Source organism: Myodes glareolus, chromosome 6, assembly GCF_982192425.1.
Source record: "Myodes glareolus chromosome 6, mMyoGla1.1, whole genome shotgun sequence".
Classification (NCBI taxonomy): domain Eukaryota; kingdom Metazoa; phylum Chordata; class Mammalia; order Rodentia; family Cricetidae; genus Myodes; species Myodes glareolus.
In genome coordinates, this window is record NC_142031.1 from 65,302,861 (window position 1) to 65,317,300 (window position 14,440).

The 14,440-nt window shown below is 46.0% G+C and overlaps 1 protein-coding gene across 1 annotated transcript in view; it reads right to left on the bottom strand.

Moving 5' to 3' along the window:
• Positions 1 to 13,237, bottom strand: part of Matn3 (matrilin 3) — a 21,414-nt gene extending 8,177 nt beyond the window's left edge. The window contains 5 exon segments of the mRNA XM_087907251.1: positions 846 to 971; positions 3,446 to 3,571; positions 5,894 to 6,019; positions 8,808 to 9,374; positions 12,976 to 13,237. Of these exon segments, the coding sequence (XP_087763377.1) occupies positions 846 to 971; positions 3,446 to 3,571; positions 5,894 to 6,019; positions 8,808 to 9,374; positions 12,976 to 13,183 (1,153 nt within the window). The 5' untranslated portion in view covers positions 13,184 to 13,237.
• Positions 13,238 to 14,440: the final 1,203 nt, after the last annotated feature.

The window sequence follows — 14,440 nt, forward strand, 5'->3', positions numbered from 1 at the left end:
TCACAGAAACAAAAACAAAAATTAAAAAAAAAAAAGCAAAAAATAAAGAGAGCCAACAATGTGCCACGTCCCTTCATTTATCTTGACAAGATCCCACCACATCTAGTTCCCCGAGGAAGAGGAGCAGATGGAACAATTCTGAAAGCGCTAATGTACCAGACTCAGCAGCACCTCGAGAGCAAGAAATGCCTCTCCAGATGGATAGCTTTGATGTGTATAAATGCCGCCCTGTTCCACCAGCGAACCTAAATCAAATTAATGAGGATTAATGATCCCGGCAGGGGCTCATTAGCCAAGTCACAAGGCCTGAGTCACTGAAGATTGATCAGCTAGAAACAGTTAAGAATGTCCCTGCTTCCAACACCTTGGAAGGTCTGTGTAGGTCTAAGTCAACCCTTCACAAAGTCTCCTTTGCTAAAAGAATCCAGCTTAAAGATCAACACTACAGCAAAGTCCCTGGGGCCAAGTTTTAACTGGAAAAAGATCAGTTCAGCCTATCACACCAAATAATTACTGTCCAGCTGACTTCCTCCATTTGCTTAAAAAGTCCCCAGTGTACAGGGTTCTAAATTTTTTCCTGGATGGGGACCCCATATATCATTAGCTTTTCTCATATCCCCCATTCCCTACCCATTTCCTAGTAATTTTCTGAAGTTATTATGTTTGGAAAAGCCAATGAGCTCACCAACCCCCCGGGCAACATGCTTCTAAGCATGTCAGCTGGCAGGACGCCTGAGCCTGGGTCTTTAAGCTCCCTCCAAGAACCTCTCTCCCGGTGAATTGCAGGTTCATTTCACCACCATAGAAAGAGTCAAGCATGGAAGAGTTTGTGGAATAGACCTTACCTGAACATGTTTTCTTGTCTGCATTCAGAGCGTAGCCCTCAAAGCATTCACAGTGATGGGACCCGGCTCCATCGTTCACACAAATGTGTTGGCAGCCATGTGTACCCAAAGCACATTTATCCTGAGCTGCCGAGAGTCCAAGAGGGAAATTTTAAAATTAAAAGTCAAAGAGTCTTTCAGTACCCAGAGATAGAAACAAGCTTGTTTTAAAACAGCCTGAAATAGAGGAGAGGGAAGCTGGCTGGAAGCGGGGCAAAACTGTCAGCATTGTTTGCCCTAACTAGAAATTAGCAGAGTTAATAAGATCCTTCTTCACACATGATAATCAGTCTCCGACGTTATACTCAGTTCTTCTTTCAATATCATCAGTGTTGAGTTTTTTTTATAACCCAAGCATCTCATTAATACTTAATGCATTCCTTTTAGGTTTATTATACTTATTCCAACCCAGAAATAGACCAGTCAATTATGCAGCTAATTTCACTAGATCCAGGAGTAGGGAAAAATTCGAGTTTGGAGAAATTCTATTTTAACATTTGTTTCATAAATAAGGTACAAGAGTCCCAGGAGACCAACTAATTAAGGGTGGAATGAGAGTCTGGGACCCAATTCTTTATTCAGTTTACTTACCTGTGAGAAATAGATGAATAGATAATAGCTAGGTAGGTAAATAAATACAGAATACACATACAGAATAAATACAGATAATTATAGACAGACAGCAGAAAGGCAGGTATGCAGTAGAGACACATTTTTGTTTTTGCAACAGGGTCTTACTATGGAGCCAAGGCTGTCATGAAATCTTTAGCTTTTTTTTTTTTTTCCCCAAGACAGAGTTTCTCTGTGTAGCTTTGGAGCCTGTCCTGGAGCTTGCTCAGTAGACCATGCTGGCCTCGAACTCACAGAGAACCGCCTGCCTCTGCCTCCCCAGTGCTTGAACTAAAGGTGTGCGCCAACACTGCGCAGCTAATCTTTAGCCTCTTGAACACTGGAATTGCTGTCATGCATCACCACACCCAGAATGAAGGGAAGAGACTTGTATTGACGTACTTTAAACTATTTTCGTGGGGGAAGATTGAGACAGAGTCTCATCTACAGCCCAAGCAGACCCGGAGTTTCCATTACAGTGACCCTCCTGCCTCTGCTACCCAAGTGCTGGGGTGATAGCCATGAACTACCATATCCAGCTTTAATCTATTTTTTTTAACTTTTAAATTTTCATTTTTAAGACAAGTTCAGGCTTTAAAAAAAACTTACTTCCTCTATTCCCAAATGCCAATAATTTAGGTAAGTCTACTATGATAACCAAAATCACCGATACAGGATGATTTCTTAATCTCCAATATTCAGACATTCCCAGTTCTTCTCCTAATGTCCATTTTCTGGTCCAGGATCCAACCCAAGATCCCACATGACATGAAGCTGTCATATACTGAGACATTTCATTGGTCTACCTTTGTTTTTACGACTTTGACGCATTTGAGAAAACCAGAAAACATGGTGGACTAAGACTCTCTCCCTTTGAGTCTGTCTGAGGTTTCCTCATGCTTTTCAAGTTTTAGCAAGAATATGCCAATTGTGCTGCCGTATCAGGTGAGACTGTCAGGGAGCGAGGGAACAGTTGCTGTCCAGCTGGTGTCTCTAGAAGACAGGGAACCTGAGACGTGCAAACGGTCCCTGCTGCTCTGAGCAGAGTCTCTAGTATCCTAGAGGACACATAATGGGATCCGGGCACATTGAAGACCCACAAAATGGCACCAAGCCCAGAGTGTTATCTGCTTCCTGCCCATTGTCCATAGACACACTGCCAGGACACGTTGTTCCTCGTGTACACCCTCCCATGATGCCGACTACACACTGTTCGGGATCACTGGGTAATAGCACGGTGTGTCCTTAGCTGATTGGATATATGTGTTTGTGCAAGTCAACTTCCGAATTAAGCTAGATCTGCACCCCATGCTGGTCTCCGGAGTCTGCTGCCTGGTTAACTCATCATGACTCCGTGATTCCGCAGCCCTCACCCCACTTCCAAGCCGCCAGAGCAACGCCCCACAAATGAGGTCATGTCTAGTGATATAAACGTTGATCTCTCATTATTTGATAAGGTATCGACCAGGTTCCCCACCACAGAGTTCTCTCTCTCTCTCTCTCTCTCTCTCTCTCTCTCTCTCTCTCTCTTCCTCCCTCCTTCTTTTCCTCTCTCCTTCCCTCTCTTCCTCCCTCCATTTCCGATTTTTTATACAGACTATACAGCTGGGCAGAGGTGGTGTACAGTCCTTCAGATCAGTGGTGGAAGGCGGATATCTGAGTTCCAGGCCAGCCTGGGAAAAACCAGAGAAAGAAAAGAAAAGAAAAGAGGAGAGGAGAGGAGAGGAGAGGAGAGGAGAGGAGAGGAGAGGAGAGGAGAGGAGAGGAGAGGAGAGGAGAGAAGAGAAGAGAAAAGAAAAGAAAAGAAAAGAAAAGAAAAGAAAAGAAAAGAAAAGAAAAGAGACAGAGAACCCCCAGGGTGGCTAAAATGAAAAACCGATCAAGTTCCAGCCCTAGGTTTCTCCTTCAACACTGGGCGCGCTGACAGGTGAACGTGTGCACAGCCCACTCACCTGCACACGTTGCCCTGTCTGCATTTAAGGCGTAACCTTCGTAGCACTCGCAGTGGTAGGAGCCGTTTCTGTCATTCACACAGATCTGTTCGCATCCGTGAGTGTTGAGGGCACACTTATCAACAGCTGTCAAGAGATGAGTGACAGATGGACACATGGAAAAGATGAGTCGAGCAAACCCTTAGCAGTCACATTGTCACACACACATGTGCACACACACACACACACATGCAACTAACACTAACACACTAGCAAAGGGAGTGAGCACAGGCATTGATAGAATTTGGATCCTACTCTCTGGTCCTGTTCCTTCACCAACAGACCCACTGATACATATACCTCTTCCCTTTTTGGCATGTCAATTTTCTTATCTATAAAATTAGCAGTTTGAACTAAATGATGTCTGTTTTCTTCACAAAAATTCTCCTAGGATTAAAGAAGGGTAGAAAGGCTAATTCTTATTCCTCATTGACTCTGTGTGGTACCTAGATACCACTGAGCAGGGCCTTCAGCCTTTCTCTCTACTTCTAGTGTCCATGAGTGTGTACTGTCCTAGAGAAAAATTGGGATGCTTGTGTCTAATGAAATGAAACTCAGGAAAAAGTGTCAAATCTCCATAAGTGTCAAGAGTTTTGGATCCCAGGACTGAAGAGTTGGTTCACTGGCTAAGAAGACTGGCTGTGCTTTCAAGGGCCCAAGTTCGACTCCCAGCATCCAATGGCAGCTCACAACTGTCAATAACTCCAGTACCAAGAGACTCGGTACCCTCTTCTGGCCTCTATGGGCACTGCATGAAGATGATGTACATGCATGCCTATGTCTATGTGTGTAACACTCAAATAAATTTATAAATTAGCGTATAAATTTGGAAAAATAGAGGGTGGTGGTTGTGCGTGCCTTTAATCCCAGGATTAAGAAGTTGAGGCAGGCAGATCTCTGTGAGTTCGAGGCCAGCCTGGTTTACAAAGTGAATCCTTGACAGCCAGGGTTACATAAAGAAACCCTACCTCAAAAAACCAAAAAAATAAAATAAAATAAAGGAAAACATTTAAAGAGTTTTGGATCTCTTCTTTCTCACCGTTTCTTTGATCAGTGTCTTCTTTAAGAACGATAACAAAGAGAAGAACAAACATAGTAAGGACCTTAAGTCAACACAACACATCCATGTTTACAGCTGTTGACAGAACCCACCAAAAATGTTCATCAGCAGATGGACAGATAAAGAAAACATGGTATAGGCGCACAATGGGATCTTACACAGACGTAAGGAAAACTGAAATCATGATTTTTGCAGGAAAATTGATGCAAATGGAAATTACTACGTCAAGCAAGAGAAGAAAAAGATTCAGAAAGATATCACATCTTTTCTCTCATGAGGAATCTACTAAAATTGGATGTGTGTGTTTGTACGTCACAGAACTCAAAGGGCTCATGGGAGAAAGGAAGAGATCTTGAGGGAGGTAAGAAGCAGAGAGAAGGGAATGGGATGAGTGTCCTAGGGAAACAGAAAGGGTGTTAAACTGGGAGAAGGAGGGAGGCAAACTGGGGAGAGAGGCAGTGCTGAGGAAGCAGCAGGCAAAGAAAAATGAAAGCAAAGTGTAATGACACACACATATGAAAATGCCGTGATCAAACCTATCTGCATACTAACCTAAAATATTAATTTTTAGGAAAAGAAGGGGCTGAAGAGACAGCTCAGTATTTATGGAGACATACTGCTTTCTGCAGAGAATCTAAGTTTGCTCCCTAACAGCATAGGCAGTGGCTCACCATCTGTAACTCCAGCTCCAGGGGAACCCCAACACCTAGAGACCCTGGGGAACCTGTGCTCACACACACATACCCGCACAAGGACACAAATATAATTTAAATGTATTTTATTTTATTTGTCTGCTTAGTTGGTTGGTTTGGTTTTGATTTTTGTTTTTTTTCGAGACAGGGTTTTTCTGTGTTGCCCTGTTATGTGCCACCACTGCCTGGCTTCATTTCTTTTTTTTTTAAGAATAGTAACAAACTGGGAGGTGGTGGTGCACTCCTTTAATCCCAGCACTCAGGAAATTGAGGCAGGGGAATCTCTGCGAGTTCGAGGCCAGCCTGGTTTACAAGCGCTAGTTCCAAGACAGAAATCAAAGCTACACAGAGAAATCTTGTCTCGAAAAAAGGAAGAAAGAGAGAAAGAAAGAAAGAAAGAAAGAAAGAAAGAAAGAAAGAAAGAAAGAAAGAAAGAAAGGAAATAGTACTAAGGCCTGTGCTAGGCTAGACTGCCCTGAGTAGGTCTTCACTCTTCTATCATGTTCTCTATCAAGAAAAGCTGCTGAGCACTGCTAAGCCCACCAGAAGGCTCTCGGGGGAAAAGAGGTTGAAGTCAAAGCCTCAGACAGACCCCACCCCTGGAGAAGAGGTGTCAGAGAGCTCCTGTTCCACCACTGTGCCCTAAGGAAGCCTCACCTGAACATGTTTTCTGGTCGGCGTTCAAGGTGTACCCTTGGCTGCACTCACAATGGTGCCTGCCGTCACCATCACTGATGCACACATGCTGACACTGGTGTGTGCCAAGCACACACGGGTCCAGAGCTAGGCAAAGAACAGGCACAGCAGTTACGTCGATACCAGTGGATCATGTTAGTCATTTCCTTCTGCCTCTAGGTTTCTTTCTGACTCCATTTTGACTTCACGGTTTAAAACGGGGGATGGGGGAGCATTAAATATTTGATTTGAGATGCTGTAAATTTAGAATTATAGCTCTGGCTATACCGTCTCTCAAAAGAGAAAGGACGTTTTGAATTTGGAGTTGCTGGAATCAAATAATCAGGTAACTTGATGTTTTATTTGGCCAAACTGGATGCCCATGAAACAGATTCCTACCTCTCGACCAGAAGAGCTGTGGAGAATAATAACGTACCTTTGAGAGTGTTATGAGCTACGGGGCCCCGCATAGCTGGGACCTTGCTTGCAACAGTTCCACATTTTGTGCCTAAAGGGAACTGGTACACAAGCATGCTTGTAGGCCTGGAACTAACTCACACTTGGGCAGTGAGACCTGCTCGAACATGCAAATGGTGCAAGGCCATCCAGCCAACAGCCTCCTTCTGCATGCCCATCATATGGCCAATGCCCAGATGTCTACTTGGCTTCTTAGTCACTTCAAAGATGATGGATTTAAATTATAAACACAAAGAGATAAAAAGAAAGGTATAAGATTATGTTGGCTAAATCATATCTCCGCCTCTTTGCTCCTGGATACATTTATATCTCATTGGAATGACACTCCCCCACACACACACACATGCCCAGTGACGTGTTTTAAAAGATGAATCAATGAATTTAGTCATTCCTATAAAGCCAAGGCCTGTTAGAGGAGACTAACACTCCTGTAGCAGGTAACCCAGCCTCCAGTGCCCTTGGCAATAGGACAAGGCTAATATTTTCCCAAGGAGCGCCTTTTCATGCAATAATCTTTCCAGCCCGTTGACTACAACAAACTGCCCCTCAGCCATTTTTTCCAAAGAGGACATTCCCCGCTTCCCGCCTTGCTGCCCCCAGAACAAGCAGGTCTTTTGTAAGTGAGGGAAAGATTGCCACTCACTCCCCACTTTACAGCTTTGGAGCCCACCCCTAGTTGCTAACTTTAAGACCCAACGTAGCCACAGAGCAGAGCCCTGATGGAAGAGCTCTCACTCAAGGGGATTTTCTGGGAAAAAGAAAAAAGAGGCACTTTCTTCCTAGAACCTAATAAATGCCAAGTAGTTGCCATCACAGCCAGTGGTGTCTTGTGAAAGCCTAGTGTCCTGGGACACAGAAGGCAAGGGGATCTCAGCCAAGAATGACCGCCATGAGGCCAAGATTTCATCTACCATTTCCCGACCCACTGATGATCCTGAGTTCCACATTCGTTTCGATATAAAGTCTCATTGATATTTGCAACTGTAGCCACTGGCTCCCTTGCTGGTCTTTTTCACCAACTCCATAATAGTATCTGAAGGCTGGGAGCAGTTTGCTTGACTTGGTATGTGGTGGTCAATATGAATAGATACAGAATGTGCATGGCACTAAGTGTCGTTTGTAGGAATTCACCTAAATTGGAACAGTGTCCACACTCATTTCAACAGTCCCACAGAGGCTTTCAAATGATCGTCTCCAAATGATTTTTTAGATCGTGACACCCACAAACCATAATTCTATTTTTCTAAAGTTTTTAAAATAGATTTCTGTTTTCTTTTTCTTGACATGGTCTCATCATGTACATGGTGACCTCAGACTCAGAATATATCTGAAGCTGGCCTTGAATTCCACCTCTCAAGTTCTGGGGATAGAGGCATTACCATCACACCCAGGTCACATCCTGATCAACAACAACAACAACACAACAAAAAAAATCCAGCACGGAATAGATTCATACAGTTGCATCTGATTAATTCATGCTAAAAAAGAAATGCTAATAAAATTAGTGTGATCATATTCAAACTCCACCCAAAAGGAAGAATAGAAGATGAACAAAATGATTTGTTTTGAATCTGTTCCTTGCATCTAAGTGAATCAGAAAACCCAAACCTCATCCCTAATCCAATTGTTCTACAAAAGAATAAGCAGAGAAAGGGTCAAATCCAAAATGAGCTTTCATTACATATACATGGACAGTGATACTGGGATACAGCCCACTGTGTCCCGGGGCAGACGCCACTCTGCCTTCTGCGGGAGAACAAGAGACGCAGTGTTAAATCTGGAGACGTCAAGCTAAAAAAAAAAAATTGGAGGGGAGGGGAGGAGTGTTAACGGTGGAGAAGAAGGCATTGAAGAGATGTCTTGAGTTTGAGTGTTTGGGTTTGGGGTTTGGGGTTTTATTTCTGACCCCGTCAGGGAGCAGTGGGATTGTTTATTCTGGTTATTTCCAGAACTTAACATGTCTAATGCAAACATGAAGGTTTTATGAACAAACCGAGTTACATATAGTACAGCCTTGTATTTCTAAACCAACACCATGTGTTTAGGTTGGTTATAAAAAGAGAGTGAGACCTCCCAAAAAAGCATTGCATGTATTTAATTCTTCCATAAAATTTCTACCCCCTCCCAAAAAATGAATATACTGCTTTTTCCAGGGGGTTGGAACGTTGGCTCAGCAGTTAAGAGCACATACTTCCCTTGCAGAAGGCCCAAGTTTGGAGCCCATTGCCCATCTGGGGTGACTTTAACTGCCTCCAACTCCAACTCCAGGGGATTTGAGGCTTCTTGCCTCATGTGCACATACCCACACGCATACACACAACTTAAAAAACAAATAAATCCTTCAAAACCAATTTCCAGGTACACAATGTATGAACTATAACATCCTTGCTAGTTGGAAGCTAAGACTTAACCAACTTACCACAGAAAGTCTCCTGAAATCTAGCAGAAAGCTTCTCAATGACTCCGTAGGTCTCCACATAGAACACATGATCTTCCAGGGGCTTGCTAGCCATCATCTTCAGGGACTCCATATCTGCCCTGTCCACACCCACAGCATACAGCTCAATACCAGATGCCCGGGCCCTGGCAGCCACCTCATTCACCTGGTCCTGGGGCCTCCCATCCGTCACAATAATAGCTACCTTGGGGATGTTAGACATGGGCCCCCGAGCTCCTGCCTCCACAGTGAAGGCTTCCTCCATCGCTGTCTGGATAGCCAGCCCTGACATAGTGCCTGTTGACAAGGGTGTGATCCGGGCCACAGCCTGTTTCAGGGCCCGCTTGTTTGAGTAGGTGTTGAGCTGGAACTCTATCTTCACAGTGCTGGCATAATTCACCACAGCCACTCTCGTATCAGCTGCCCCGATGTCCAGGGTGTCAATGATGCGGGCCACAAAGGTCTTCACTTTGGTGAATTCCAGAGGCCGGACACTACGAGAACTATCGATGATAAACACCAAGTCCAAAGGCCTGCTCTTGCAAACACCTGCAAAAAAAAGAGTGGGAGGAACACAAAAGGCTAAGCAGTAGTCAGACCACAATCAGAAATGGGACAGCCCTCACTCCCAGAGAACTCTGGGATTCTGAGAAACCAGGTCTGGAAGCATCCCCTAATCCCAGCGGTACCACTACCTGCTTCCTTCCCGGAGGCCATCCTTGCTCTGAGTGTTGAAAACACCAGGCCTTCAGAATCCCCTAGTGAGAATTCACATTGAAATGTGAGTCTTGGCTGAGACAATGGGGTAACAACACACAGCTACTGTCCTTCCATCTTTGGGAGTGTATCTTGTTTTAAGGATCGTAGATCATGACCTGGCATCTCTCCCCCTCCCCTAGACTCTCTCGGCCACTTCTCTTTGCATCTTTTCACTTGCTGCTGGCCTACACATCTGCCGTAATGGCGGGAAAGAAGAATCCTCACCTCCAAAGCTCCAACATCCTTTCTACACAAAGGCATCTAGTGCCTCCAGTCACTCAACACATGTTTACCACCGTTTATTCTTTCCTAGTCTACATTGCTTCCTCTAACCTGATTTGCACAGCCCTCTCTTAGCCACCCAAATCCAGGTCACTGCCAGGACTAGATGGGAGAGGATTCAGTTATCACATCTCTTTTACAGTCCATTCTTTACTTTCAATCCCCACGCACAAACATGCATGCACACACACACACATACATATACACACACACAAAACACAGCCCTAGGTAGAAATGAGGTCCTTAGGAGGTGTCCGTCACGGTTCCTCCTTTCCTAATAAATGGACAGATTAATGCTATTTGCTCAGTCAGTATATAGTTCCAAAACAAATTCGTAGCAGGGAGTGGTGATGTCAGCTGTATTCAAAGCACTTCAGAGGCTAAAGAGGAAGGCTAGTTCAAGATATACAGCGAGGTACTCTCAGAAAAACAAGTGAAATACATTTTTTAAGAACAAAGTATTTAGACTAAGTCATTTCTAAGAGGAAAGGCATTGTCTGGAAGAGAGATTTTTGCCTCTGTCATTGGTGGGCTCTATTTGTTTCATTTTGAGGGCTGGAGACCAAGCCTGGAACCTTGTGTCTACTAGGCAATACTCGACCATTAAGCTACATCCCCAGCCCTTCAGTTATTTATGTATCTATCCATCTATCTATTCATCCATCTATCTATCTATCTATCTATCTATCTATCTATCTATCTATCTATCTGTCTATCTAGCCCAGGTTGACCTCCAACTCACTACAAAGCCAAGGAGGACCTTGATCCTCCTGCCTCCACCTCCCGCGTGCCTAGGAGTACAGGCATGTGCCACCACACACAGCCTTCAGTTTTGTTTTCAGAAATCGAAATTTTAACCTCTTGGTTTTACCGTATCTGCTGTATGTGCTCTGCTAATAAAACAACACCCTATTTTGAAAGACCCTGTAGGCATCGTAGAATGCTAATGCCGGATCCTGTGAACTGGGCAGTGCAGAGGTTTCGTCATCCACATCTGGTGAAGGTTTAGGGGAGCAAACCCTGGTAAGCAGTGGAGAAAGCCTGGCCTCCATGACTCCTGTCTCCTAGCCCCAAGGCCTTTCCAGTACATAGCAGCTGCTCCCACTGAGGCAATGTTTTCCACCACAAAAATCAACATCATCTCATGTGCCCGGCCAACGTTTGCACATTGACTTTGAGCCACCACCCAAAAGATGCCATATGTCATGTATTTGTGTAAATCAAGAAGAATTACAAATCTCTTTTTTAAGCAGCTCCACCATTTCCTTCAAGATTTTTCAGGGATCAAGAGCAAGGAAGAGGATCCGTGTCGAAAATCTTAACTGGACATAGGTCTGAATATTTCTGCACAGATGAAGTGGAAAGAAAAAGCACTATGGTGCAAGCCTTGTAACTCGGCACTTACACTAACACCCAAGTGGGTGTCCCTCCAAACCAAAGGTGAGGTGGCACGTTCCCCCTAATCCCAGCAGAAGTTCAAGGTCATCCTTGGCTACATAGAAAGTTTGAGGTTAGCCTGGGCTACATAAGACAGAGGGGGGAGAGAGAGAGTGAGCAAGAGAGAGACAGAGACACACACAGAAAGAGGGAGAGTTTCCACAATTTTGCCCATCTTTGCCAGTCTTCTCAGCAGTAAAAGCCAGCAGTAAAGCTTACCAATTCCTGCTTGCTAGAGTGATTTGAAAGAGTAGAATGTGGCATTTATCAAGAGATTGCTGTCTGAGATCAGGTTTGCAGGCCAGACTATAAAGGGCCATGGTCACCGTGTGCAAATTCTAGCGTCCTTCTCCCAGTCCTATTCCCCCAGGGCCGAGAATAGAAGTCATGTTTATTTCCATAGAAAAGTCTTTCCTCTCTACCCCAGCCTGAAGCAACCAGCTAACCAGCTGGCTCAACTTAACCCCCACGAGCCCTGCTTGCCCCCACTTAGCTGGCTCTTGCTGTTTTAAATCTGGAATTTCAAATCATGGATGATGGAAGAGTTTCCTGAACCAATTCTTGGCAGATTCAGAAAGTCACGGGAGGGGACAAACCATGCAAATCGGTCTGACAGTATCACTGGCCGGATGAGCCTCTTTCAAGACCAGACAGACTAGAGCTGGATCACTGGGTAAGGAAGAGACAACCTGTAGTTGTTATGGAGACCCTGGCAAGCTGTACGTGGAAGGAGCCCTGGCTTGACTTCTTAGGGCTAGGAGTTTCTCTAGGGGATCTGATGCTGATTCGGCGTTATTTCACTATGCTAAGCATTAGGGTCTCTGTATGTGCTGTGGACATACATAAAGGACACCTATCAGCTTCTCTGAGCTCTAGATTTGCTCTCCTCAGAGCAAAATTAATGGAATTGTTCGTTGAAGACCAGACCTGCCTGTGTCTTTGGCGATCTGGCAGAGCGTGAGTTGGAGTGGGGGCCCAGTAATCATTACTCCGTCTTGGGCAGAACCGAGTAAAGCACCAATATAGTTTCAGGACATGACAGTTTGGCTTTCCTTCCTAGTCCTGCTCCACCCTGCCTCCCCCATCCTCCACTAAGTTGTCCCTTTTTTTCAGATTTTGCCTTCCTTCTAGACCCTTCTCCCACTCCCTCAACGCCTCCCCCCCTCCCCCCGCGTAGAGAGAAAGGCTCACACAGTGAATGCCTTTCTATATAGATGGAGATTTCTATATAGAAATAGATGAAAATAGATGGAGATTTCCAAATAACTACAAACAGGGTGTCAAGAAGGGTTTGCTCTCCCTAACCAAGAAATCCAGCCAGGTAGAGCTGGGAGCCCTCATCTTATTCCCTGACTGGAGCTCCCACAGGTGCGCCAGGCTCCCTTCCCAGCTCACAAGGAAGTTTGAATTTCAGGATACCAGATGCTATCATGGTCATGCGCGTGACCTCACAGCCCCAACTCCTACCCCTTGGCTATCGAATGCTTAGTTTTTGCACAGGATTGCCGGGAGCATGCCTCCTTCAGAACACCGTTTGGGGTGGTAAGATGAAGAAACATTCGGTGAATACAGCATGCTGCCTGCATCCAGGTGTCCCCGTCTCTCTTCCCACCTCCAGCTTGGGCTATGACTACCTCTCCTGCAAAGCAGTACCCCGTCTGCCCTACTGTACCTGTACCGCGGGCCCCAGAATAAGGTGCTCGGGTGGGAGTCGCCAGAGCAGGGAGATGCCCTGGGCTGCCCCCGGGGACACGTGTCCCCAGTCGGCGGACGGTCGCGCGGGCCAAAGGTCCAGGAGCGGCGGGGGGCAGCAACAGCAGCAGCGGCCAGAGCAGCAGCAGAAGTCCCGGGAGGTGGCGCGCGGGGGCTGGGAGCAACATGATGGGCTCGAAGAATTGCCGGGGTCTGTGAGCCGGGAGGTGGCCTGGGCTCACAAGGTCAGGCGCGGGCGTGGGGCCGCACTTTGGCAGTCAATTTAAAGGTCCCGCTCCTGAGGCTCCGCCCCACCCCGCCCCCTGGAAGGCCCTGCCACCGGGGCTCTGGAGCCGCCAAAGGCCAACAAGAAGCTCTGTCTGAGCATTCCAGTGTGGCGGGAGCGGAATGTCTGGGGCTAGGCGGCCAGCGGCACGGTGGTCATCGCCTGCCTAGTCCGGTGGGCCTGACTGGGCGCCTCCTGGCCGATTGCCTCCTTGTAAAACCCAGCTGGGGTTAGGGGGACGCCTGCTCCACCCTCTTGTGCTAGCCAGTTCTGTATCCCAGGTCCTAACTGACAAACGCCTGGGGTCTGTGCCCACTCACCTGCAGGTGAGCCTGACTCTCCGCTAAGAGCAAGAGTCTCACACAACACACCTTTCTCCAGCCAAGAAAGTCTTTTTTTTTTTTTTAATAGGAAAGGCCTCACAGCTTCTAGCGTCATGAATAGGATGCTTTCATCCCAGTTTCAATGTATCCGTAAACATTTGAACTTATAGTACCAGGAATAGTAAATCAAACATACACTTCTCCAGAGAGCCTCCGGTTTGCTGGAAGAACACCCTGTCTTTGACAACCAGCTTCCTCTCTGAAACAGAGACGAGCAGCACAGGGCAAGATTCTGCTCAGGGGACCCCCCAACTCACTGCGAGAGAGGAGACCCACAGATGGTGTGTGTGCTGCTAAGGGGAAGTGGTGGCTTAGAAAAGTGGCCTGGGTAAATCGGAAGGCTTGTAAAGGCAGGGGAACAGGGATGAGCCTGGTCTTCAAATAAAGCAATGAGCATGAATCCCAACAGATCCAATCCAGTCTTTCTGCCAGTGACAATTGCCCTTCTACCATCCACCTACAATGTAACCTAACAATTATGTCTTCTGTAGATTGCACAACAGCCAAGAGACAGAAGTAATCCAGTTCCCTCGGGATAGACAGATACACAGAAGATGTGTATCTGCACGTCTTAGGGTTACAACTGTTCCAATGAAAACACCATGAACAAAGCAACCTGGGAAGGAAAAGGTTTATTTATGGCTTGTGTTTCCATATCACTGTTCATTGAAGGAAGTCAGGACAGGAACTCAAGGCAGGAACCAGGAGACATGGGCTGATGCAGAAACCATGGAGGAATGCTGCATACTGGCTTACTCATCATGGCTTGCTCAGCC